Source organism: Aspergillus steynii (genome assembly GCF_002849105.1).
Source record: "Aspergillus steynii IBT 23096 chromosome Unknown P170scaffold_1, whole genome shotgun sequence".
In the NCBI taxonomy this organism is placed as follows: Eukaryota; Fungi; Ascomycota; class Eurotiomycetes; order Eurotiales; family Aspergillaceae; genus Aspergillus; species Aspergillus steynii.
Window position 1 is genome coordinate 1,982,237 of NW_020194398.1, and position 10,960 is coordinate 1,993,196.

The 10,960-nt window shown below is 28.4% G+C and overlaps 2 protein-coding genes across 2 annotated transcripts; one reads left to right on the forward strand and one right to left on the reverse strand.

The window, feature by feature from the left end:
* Window positions 1-87: 87 nt before the first annotated feature.
* On the forward strand, window positions 88-3,626 carry P170DRAFT_373227 (putative AP-3 complex subunit delta). Its single transcript, XM_024845233.1, has 6 exons — window positions 88-391; window positions 442-560; window positions 612-808; window positions 866-1,249; window positions 1,302-1,530; window positions 1,581-3,626. Coding segments are annotated over exons 1-6 (2,922 nt in total). The 5' UTR covers window positions 88-389; the 3' UTR covers window positions 3,572-3,626.
* Window positions 3,627-3,718: 92 nt separating this feature from the next.
* On the reverse strand, window positions 3,719-4,507 carry P170DRAFT_397611 (RAMP4 family protein). Its single transcript, XM_024846186.1, has 3 exons — window positions 4,364-4,507; window positions 4,153-4,282; window positions 3,719-4,094 (listed from the first exon to the last, which is right to left on the reverse strand). The coding sequence occupies exons 1-3, from the start codon at window positions 4,364-4,366 to the stop codon at window positions 3,988-3,990; spliced, it is 240 nt and encodes a 79-aa protein (XP_024709611.1). The 5' UTR covers window positions 4,367-4,507; the 3' UTR covers window positions 3,719-3,987.
* Window positions 4,508-10,960: the final 6,453 nt, after the last annotated feature.

Below are 10,960 nucleotides of genomic sequence, written 5' to 3' on the forward strand. Positions count from 1 at the left end.
CCCAACGGGGTTTATTCTTCCGGCCCCGGGCCGCCAACAGAATACGGGGCACTTTAGATACCTACTATGTAACTATCTGACTGGAGACTCCCAACCCCCGCGGCGAAGTTAGTTAACCAACTCGTCAGCATCCATGACTTTTAATCCACTCCGTACTTACCGTGTTCTGCTCTAGGGTGCGAGGTCATTTTTCGACCCCAGACGCCTTTATACATACATGTTCTGCGAGCTTTCAAAGGCGCATGGTACTTGGGCTGGTCATGCGCAGGTGCTTTGATTGATTGAGACAAGGACAAGTATACTTAGTAGCCTTGTCTCTCAATGGAGGAGGGTTAATCAAGAGAATATACGTGCATCTGAATCCAAGAGCAAGCCAAGGTTTAGGCATAATGTCAGTGGCATTCCCCGAGGCTAATGACTTTTTTTCTGAGAATCAACCAGGTTTGAGAAATCTCTCTATGACCTTATCAAGGGCCTGCGAACCCATAAGGGGGCCGAGGAAGACTACGTACAGGATTGTCTCCGAGAGTGTAAGGCCGAAATCAGGCTGCAGGACATGGGTATGTATATCATGGAAAGGGCAACTTCCAGCTAGCAACTGACTTCCTTAGACAAGAAAGCTACTGCACTGCTCAAATTGATTTACTTGGAGATGTTTGGATATGATATGTCCTGGGCGTCTTTCCATGTACTGGAGGTTATGTCGTCCACGAAATATTTGCAGAAAAGAGCGGGCTATCTTGCTGCTGTCCAGAGCTTCAGGCCAGATACAGAAGTGCTGATGCTTGCCACGAACTTGTTGAAGAAGGTTTGAGCCAGATTTTGCTTCCGACGGGTCTCATTTTCTTACAGAACTATATTACAGGATTTAGCATCCTCGAATATTTCGAATATGGCGCTGCCTTTAATCGCTCTGCCGAACATAATTACACCTTCTCTAGCAATGTCTTTGCTCCCAGATGTGCTGTCACGCCTTTCGCATTCCCATGCTGTCGTTCGCAAAAAGGCCATTGTGTGTCTTTATAGACTCGCATTGGTATATCCAGAGGCGCTGAAACTGGCATGGCCTAAATTAAAGGATCGCCTGACGGATGATGAAGAGGAAACCAGCGTCACCACAGCGGTAATCAACGTAGTCTGCGAACTGGGATGGAGAAGACCGCACGACTTTCTGCCACTTGCGCCACGGTTCTTTGATTTACTGGTGGACGGGGGCAATAACTGGATGGCAATCAAAATAATCAAGCTGGTAAGCCTCGGTTTAGCATTCTTCATTTGTCCTGGGCTGATAGCGAACCCAGTTTGCGACCTTAACCCCCTTGGAGCCACGGTTGATACGGAAGCTCATCCGCCCGTTAATAAGTATCATCCAGACAACAACCGCTATGTCCTTACTTTATGAATGCATCAATGGCATCATACAAGGGGGTATCCTGGAAGACGACAATGGCCTGGAGGGAAGAGAGGAAATTGCTAGTCTCTGCGTTGGAAAGCTGAGAGGAATGGTCGTTACTGATTCTGATCCGAATTGTAAGTTGTCCTTATCTGCAATTTGACGACGCTGACGTGATCCCCGAAAGTGAAATATGTTGCGCTTCTTGCTTATAATCGAATTGTGGTTTCATACCCTGATCTGGTATCGACACATCAAGATGTCATCATGGATTGTCTAGACGATCCAGACATTTCAATAAGGCTACAAGCTCTCGAACTTGCCGCTCGAATGGTCCGGGGTAATTCCTTACAGTCAGTAATAACTCGACTCATTGACCAACTTCTTGATGCACGCCGAATGACCGAAGATGGGCACTCGGAAATTGGAGCAAAGGAGGGTCTAGGTTTAAACAGTCAAAGCTCCCAGAAAGCACCATTCATCTTGCCCCTGGACTATAGACTTGAAGTCTTGCATCGGGTTCTCGATATCTGCTCTCATAACAATTATGCAGAGTTGTCAGACTTCGAGTGGTACGTGGAAATCTTGGTACAACTCGTTGGGCTGATTCCTCCGCTCAATAATGGCTACCTATCAGGGCGCGAGGCTTACCAGGGGGCTGAAAATGATGCTGGGAGAAGCGTCGCTTTTCGAATTGGGTCTGAGATGCGCAATGTCGCCGTCCGGGTTAGAGATGTTCGTGCGGACGCCACCAGAGCTGCAGAATCTTTGCTCCTAGCTGGCAACAGGCAAACTATATGCTCCGGTCTGTCTGATGGGGTCGATGGCATACTAGCGCCCTTTGTTTGGATAGTTGGTGAATTTGCACAATACCTTTCGTCGCCTGGTCAAACTCTACTGTCATTGATTGATATGTCCACTACTTTACTGCCGCCAAAATCGCTTTGTCTTGTCGTTCAAGCTGTCCCAAAAGTCCTCGTGAGCAAAATTCGAGCTAATTGCGACAGCTGGGATGGCAGGCAGCAAAGCGAAATATCTCTTTTGTTGGCTCGAATCCTGGTTTTTTTGGAAACCTTGGCAGCCCATCCGGATTTAGCCGTTCAGGAAAGAGCTATCGAATTTTTAGAGGTGATACGCTTGGCAGCAGATGCATTACAGTCAGACTGCTATCGACCTGACGAGGTGCCGTCCTTGCTGTCCTCCATGATTCCGGGCTTATTCCACGGCCTTGAACTCAATCCAGTTGCTGCTAATGCTCAGAAGAAAGTTCCTTTGCCAGAGCACTTGGCGATGGACCGCCCATTCAACAATAACCTCGGTGTTATTTTTGACTGCCGCACAAATCAGAGTTCTGAACTGGTTACACATTTAGCTTTCCAGGATTTCTACTACATGGATGACTCGGCGGTGCCAAACAGACAACCCGATGAGCTCAATCTATTAACCGCGCAATCCGGTGCTTCATATCAGGACCCTATCAGTTTAGTAGGTGAGCCGGTCAATGTGGCAAGGCGAAAAGTGGAGCGCCGAGAGGGAAATTTTGACGACCCATTCTACATTGGCACAGAAGATGAAAACTCCGGGACCTCTACACCATTTCATCAAACCTTCGCCGCATCTGATTTGGATATTGATGCAATTCCTATAATTGATCTGAAACTAAGCGAAGGAGGGATCCCTGCCACAGATTTCGTCCGTCGCAAATATCGGAAAACGCCTGAACCGGAAACTAAGAGATATAATATTGTGTCCGATGAAACAATTGGACAAGACGATCCCTTACCTGCTGAGGTCTCTGATGGGGCAAGCAAATCCAAGAAAACCCTTCTGCAGGTCGACTCCAGTGGCCTGGGACGTCTCCCTTTCGAAAAGGAGGACGTACGCTCAGACAGCCCACGACCTTCTGGATCAAGTGGGCACGATGCAGAAATGTCAATGGCTATGCAGCGAGTTGAGAGACTACGCCTAGAGATGCAAAGAGCTTCTGAGCGAGTTCATACGGATGAGTTTCCTGTTGAAGGAACATTGATCAAAAAGAAGAAAGTGAAGAAGCCGATCTCTAGTAAACTCACAGAAGCTGATAGTCTAGTCGAGGGTCTCGATGCTGAGAGTATGCATTCGCCCAAAGTGAAAAAGAAAGTAAAGAGTCGGTCCAAAACTCGACAGGCAAGCCCCTAGAACAATTTGAAACAGACAGTTTTCTATTCAAGTACTGTAGACATGTGGACAGTCCGTAATTTTTGGGGGGGGGGGGGGGGGGGGAAAGATGATGAATAAGAAGCCACGGAAGGAAGTAAACATGACTAGGGTTGTTAGTACTGGAAGCCCATATGCACACCTATGTATGGTCTAGATTATTCTGCTAGCATAACAGTCAAGTACTACAACACGAAATAATACAGAAGAACCCTTGGTCCTGGGGCTGATGCGAACAGACAGACATATCAGGTCCTACAACCTGTGAGGTTTTGCCCTTGTATACAACCTCACGTCTGATATGCCGATCCTGGAAGTGATGGGCTATCAGCCGCCCTCAGAGAAGCGGTTTTGATAAGCATTGGACAAGATTTCCCATGGTATTTGGTCAACGGCGCCTAAAAGGCCAGGCGATTAAACATCGAAACAGCGCTTGACCAAATCTCCGGAACAATTCTTAGAAGTTCGAAGGCTAGCCCTCCACAAATCACAAATGCAAGAAGAACTAAAACAGCACGGTTAGCTTTGTCGATCTGGAAGCCCTATATTCCGTGTCAACATACCGACCCAGCCAACGGACACTGGGGATTTCGAGCTCTGTTTTTGCCGTGGTGTAGTTATTCCTCTTCCTCGCTTTGCAGCCTCGCTCTTCGCATATTTCTCATTCGCCTTGCGCTGTTGTGGAGTTTGTGCCTATCACCTTGGGTCAGCTAACAAATACAGTGCAGGGAGGAAGAGCTGGGTGGTACTCCCCAGTTAGTGGTAATAGCATACCATACTGTTCTTGGGGTGGGAATGTTCACTTGCGACCAGGAGAATAGAAATAAAGCACTTCTGGTGTTTTTCAAGGGTGGTGTGGCTGGGCTGCCAGCTCTAATATCTAGTTAATTGCAAGGGAAACAGTAGGTAAAGTCGACGGGGTATTAAAAGGTTATTACAGGGTGGTGCCAAACAGGCCACGTTGCTATGCTAACCAGGTAAGTACCATATCCGACGGGAAAGGGTACAACTGTCATTGGCGCGCTCTTCGTTGACCAAATCATTGTTTTTTACCAAGTACCTAGAGTAGAAAAGCAACATTACTGACTACTAGTAGTATGAAGACTTACTTACATAGGTTAGTTGATGCTAAAGATTTCTATTGGCATATAGATGCCGTGTTTGCGTTGTTGGTTACGCCAACATAAGTACTGTACATACTAGGTACACAGTTGAGGTTTGCAACGGATTGCGAGAGTGGTCCATGTGGCATTCCCTACGTTCTGCCTCTCTGTATCAATCAATCATCAATCAATCAAAGTTCTATTAGCCCGATAAAGCCTATCTATTATAGCAATAGGCTATTCGAGTGGTACTCTAGTTTTACTAGAAGAACTTTATTTTGAAATTTTACAATACCGCCAAACTGCAAGACTCTACTTTAACCGGTACAGCTTACTATTTTTATATATAAGTATATATATATTTAAGCCTAAAATCTATATTTTTACTAATCTAGCACATATAATGAAGCGGGAGAATAAGGAGGATTAGATAAGCTTATATATAAATAGGCGCATAATAGTGATGTAGTAAAAGCAAGTTTCTTAATATTTTTAAAGACTTTTTTATATTTTAAATATCTAGATAAAGATAGGGTCTTAAGGCCTCCCTCTTCTACTGTAAACTTGGTTAAATAAAATATTCAGAAGCGGCTACTTCGATCTTGTTCTTACATAAGGAATCTTTTATAAAACCCTTAATTATATAATATTTTAGGAGAGGACCTGATTCAGTAGTAAAGGATATTATTATAAAAGAAGATTATAAAAAAAGTTATAATAAAAATATAAAAACTTGATTTAATTTTAAAATGAAGCAGAGAGAGGCAGCCTAAAATAAAAAAAATAATAAAAATTATAAAAGTAAAATTAATATTAAAAAAATAAATTAATTATATTTAAGAATAAAAATAAAGATACAGTTAAAATTAATCCTAAAAAAGGAATGATAAGAAATCCTTATAAAAAGAAATAAAAAGAGAAAAAAAATAAATTAAAAAAAATAATAAGATTTAAAAAAAAGGTTAAATAATAAAAAAATTCGTCACAGTGCAGACCTAAAGGCGCTGCCAAGCCTGCCAGAACCAGACAGAACTGCTAAGCCGGAAGAACCTGTCCCTGATCCTAATCTCCTGATTATTTAAAAAGTTTAAATATTAAAGATTTTATTATAGCTTTCTGAGCTATATCTTGTTTATTATTTTATATATAATTTAATTATAGTAATAACTAAAGATCTTATAAACTTAATTTATTTAATCTAGCTAGACTGCCTGTTTTATTTACTTTATAGTATTAATTTTATTAACCTGCTAGCCTATATTTTAATATTATATAATTTTTACTTATAAAGCTAGTACTTATTTAATATATTTAAAATTTTAAAATCTTTATCTTTTCTTAAAGATTTTAAATTATTTACCTAGTATATTATTAAATATATTAAGAAATAATATATTTATTATAACTAGATTTATATATTTATAATAAATATTAATACTAACTAAAAATATTTTTACTAAAAAATTTTTTATTTTTAATAAAATATAAATATTATTATATAAATTATTATCCTCTAAGTAAATTATAAGAAAAATTTAAATTTTAAATTTATTTAGACTTTAATTAATAAGAGTATAATAATCTAAAAATAAAATTATATAATTTAAATTATTATATTTATAATTAATATTTTAAATTAGATCTTTAAATCTATTATTAAAGAATCCCTAGCTACTTTAGTAAAAATATTTATATTAATTAATCCTAGATTTTTTATTTCTACTTATTTTTCTAAATAACTACCTGACTTTAATAAATTTAAAAATATTAGATTAGATATTTATTATTTTATTTTTTAGATTAAAAAAAATAATTATTAATTATAATTATTTTTTAACCTTTTAGGCCTATATAGTTTATATTTTTAATTATTTTAAGAGACTTTTTTATACTTAAATTTTTTTATATATTAAAAATAGAATTTACTAGTTAAAAAATTATATTAAAATCCTGGAAATATTTAATTATATTTATAAAGATTTAAATTATATTTATAATATTTAAAATATCTTATATAATCTGAGATAAAAGAATTAAGAGTTTTCTATTTTTTTATTAAATTTTAATAACTAGTTATAAAAAAAAATAATTAAAAATAACTTTTTTATTTTCTTTAAAAAAATTATTAACTAAAAAATAAAAATTATATTAATATATTAAAACTTATTTATTAAAAATTATATTAATTTTATTATTTTTTTATAAAAATTAAAAAATTATTATATTTAGTATTTTTATAATTAATTTTAAAAGCCTATTCTGATTTTAACTAAAACTAGTACTTATTTATAAACTTTAATTAAAAATATTTAAAATTATTATTTTTAAAATCTAGTTAATAAATTTTCCCGGCTTACTATTATTATTTTAAATCCTAATATTATAGATTTCTTCTTAACTTATTACTTATTTTTTTATTTTAAAAATAATATTTATAAAAATTATAATAAATATTTTTATTATAAATTAAATTAATATATAATTAAGGATTATCTTAAATTAGATAATTATTTATATTAGATTAATTATATTATATATTTTATTTTTTTTAAAGTTCTATTTATCTCTTTAAAGATAATTTTTTTTTTATATTTTAATTTTATTTTATTTTATAAGATCTGCTTATATTATTATTATTTTAGGATTTTTAGTTTTAAATAATTTCTTAGATAAAATATTTATATTTTTTAGATTTAAGTAAGTAATTAAAAAAAATTAATTTAACTTAAATTATTATTAGATAGATCCCCCTACACGAGTTTACTAAATCTTTAAAATTATTATTAAAAAATTTTTTATTAAAAAAATTTTAAAAAATTAATTTATTAATTATTTTTATTATACTAAACCCTAATAAAAATAAAATTATTATTTATATTATATTTAATACTAGCTATTTTATATCCTGTGTTATAAATAAAAGTTAAACTAAAATCTAAAATCTAATCTTATATTTTTTAAAAAAACTTAAATTAATTATAAAATTTAATAATTATAAAAGTAAAATTAATATTATTATTTATTATATCTGTATAATTTTAAAGACTTATAATTATATTAAAAAAGATATTTTATTTTTAATTATTTAATTTATATATTTTTTATTATAATTAAACTTCTCTAGTTTAAGACTTATAACTTTAAAATAAATTTTAATTAGAGTCTTAATATCCTTATAAAATTTTAGGACTTTAATAATATATTTTTATTAAAAAAAGTAAAGAAGTTATTTTTATATAAAAACTATAATTATATAATTATCCTAAAATCTAATAAAAAATTATTATTTATTTAAATTTATTTCTTATAATATCTTCTATCTTATTTATTAATAAATTTAATAAAGATTTATATTTTTATATTAATTATTAAGCCTTAAACATAATTATAATTAAAAATTATTATTTATTATTTTTAGTAAAAAAAGCCCTAAATAACTTAAAAGAAATATATTATTTTATAAAAATTAATATTATAAATACTTTTAATAATTGATATATTTAGAAAAATTAAAAATAAATAATTATATTTTATATCTACTTAGGCCTATTTAAATCTTTAATAATATTATTTAGTTTAACCAGAGTCTCTAGGATATTCTAGTATTATATTAATAATATCTTATATAATTATTTAAATATTTTCTATATTATTTATCTAAATAATATCCTGATTTATAACTGAACCTGCTTTAAATATATTTATTATATTTATTAGATTTTATAAAAGCTGTAAGAAATTTACTTATTTATAAAATTTTTAAAATATAAATTTATTATTTTTAAAACTAAATTCTTAGACCTAATTATTAATTATTAACTAACTTGTCTTAACTTATATTATAGATATTTAAATATTTTTAAGATTTAATAATTTTTATTATTATTTTATTTAAAATTTTTTTAAAGTTAATTATTTTATTTATTAGTTTAACCTGTAAGAGAGTACTTTAAGAATAGATTTTATTTTATTAAAAAGTTTTTAATTATTTTAAAAATTTTTATTAATATTCTAGTTTTATAGTTCTTTAATTAAATATATATTATAATTTTAAAGATTAATATTTTTAATTATATTTTTATTAGAGTTTTATTTTAATATAATAATAATAAAATTTTATATTTTATTATTTTTTTTTTAAAAAAATACTTGCTTATAAAGTATAATTATAAAATTTATAATAAAAAATTATTTATTATTATTTAATATTTTAAAAAATAATATTCTAAATTTAAAAAAACCTTATTTTTAATATAAATTATTTTTAATTATTATAATTTAAAATATTTTATATTAACTAAGTTTTTAAATTAATAATAAGCCTATTAGTCTAAATTTTTATTTTAATTTAAATTTAAGATTATATACTACTTTAGAAAATATAAAATTAAACTAGATAATTTAATTAGAAAATTAAAGGATCTTCTTAAAAAAAATAAATACTTATAATACCAGAGTTAAGTAATATTAAAGCATAAGAATTTTAATATTAATAAACTTAAATCTAATCTAGTAAAAATCTTTAAATCTTTAATCTTATTTATTCTTATAATCTAAACCTGCTAAAATATTATTTTTAAAAATACATAAGACTTGTAATTATTATTTCAAATTTAAATAAATTTAAAAGAGATATATAAAAAAAATAATTTAATTTATAAAGTTTAGAAAGTTTTTATTATAAAAAAAAATATCATTTAAAAATTATTTTAATTATTTATAAAAAATAAAATAATTTTTTATTTTATAAGAATTATTTATAGATCCCTAAGAATAATAAACTCCGGGCTAAATTAATTTATTTAATATATAATAAGCTCGTATTTAGATATCCCGGGAGAAACTATATATATAAATTTTTTATTTATAAATATTTTTAGCTTAATATATACTAATATATAGCCTAATAAATTTAAAATTATTATATTTATTACTAAAGTATTTTATTCTATAAAACTAAGTAAGATATTCTAAAACCCCTGCCTATATTTAAATATATCTAGTAAAATATTTTTATAGATTTTATTATATATTTATCTAAGAGCTAAAATTATAATATTATTTTAATTATTATAGATTACTTAACTAAGATAAAATATTTAATTTTTTATAACTTAATTACTAATATACTTATTATAATTATAATATATATATAATATATATATAATATATATAAAAGCTGCATAGCCTGCCCTAAACTATTATATTAGATTAAAGATTTTAATTTATTATTAAATTTTAAAAATACTTAATCTAATACTTAAATATTATAAGTAAGCTATTAACTATATATTATTCTAAGACTAATAACTAAACTAAATAAATAAATATTATATTAAAATAATATTTTTAAGCTTATATAAATTATTTATAAAATAATTAAAATATTTAGTTTTTTTTAAATTAAATTTTCTTTAAATATTATATATTTTAACTTAATTAAGACTAGTTTATTTTTTATTAATTATAGTTTTTATTTTTATATAAAGTTTAAACTTATTTTAATAAAAGATTATTATATTTATAACTGTCCTGCTGTATAAAATATAAAATAATTTATTATAAAAATATAAGTTATTATTAAATTTATCTAAACTAAAATATTATTTATTTAAGTTTATTATATTAAATAAATAGATTACTAGTGTTATCCTGCCTACTTATTTAAAAAAAATTAATTAATTTAATTAAATACTTAATATATTAAAATTTTATAATTTAATAAGAAACTAGATTAAAATATTTTAAATCTATATTATATTAAGAAGATTATTAATCTATATATATATTATTTAAAATTTCTATCTAGTATAAAAATTTACTTTATATTTAATATAAGCTTATTTATTTTTATTAATTTAAATATTTTATCTGGCTAGTAAAATTCTCTCTTATTTTATATTAAGATTAATAGACTTAAGAAATAAAAAATTAAAAATATTTTTAACTTATTTTAAGATTATCACAGCTATAGCCGCCCTTATCTAATATATATTATAAAATAAATTAAATATATAAATTTTACTACTAAGCTTGCTGGTTATCTAAAATATATTAAATAAATTATTTAAAATTATTATTATTAGTATTTTAATAAGCCTAGCTCTTTTTAGCCTTAATAGAATTTAGTTATAAAAAAGGGGTATATTATTATAATATAGATCTAAAAATATTATTAAGCCTGCTAGAATTAAATAAAATTATTAAGCTAGAAAAACCTGTTTTTGATTTTAATTTTTTAATTATTTAAAAAGTTTAAATATTAAAG

What these genes read in the sequence shown, in the direction of transcription:
- P170DRAFT_373227 (XM_024845233.1), top strand. An exon ending in CAATCAAAATAATCAAGCTG is followed by an intron (nt 1,250 to 1,301) that starts GTAAGCCTCGGT and finishes TAGCGAACCCAG; the next exon opens with TTTGCGACCTTAACCCCCTT. An exon ending in TACTGATTCTGATCCGAATT is followed by an intron (nt 1,531 to 1,580) that starts GTAAGTTGTCCT and finishes GATCCCCGAAAG; the next exon opens with TGAAATATGTTGCGCTTCTT.
- P170DRAFT_397611 (XM_024846186.1), bottom strand. An exon ending in AGTGTCCGTTGGCTGGGTCG is followed by an intron (nt 4,095 to 4,152) that starts GTATGTTGACAC and finishes GTGCTGTTTTAG; the next exon opens with TTCTTCTTGCATTTGTGATT.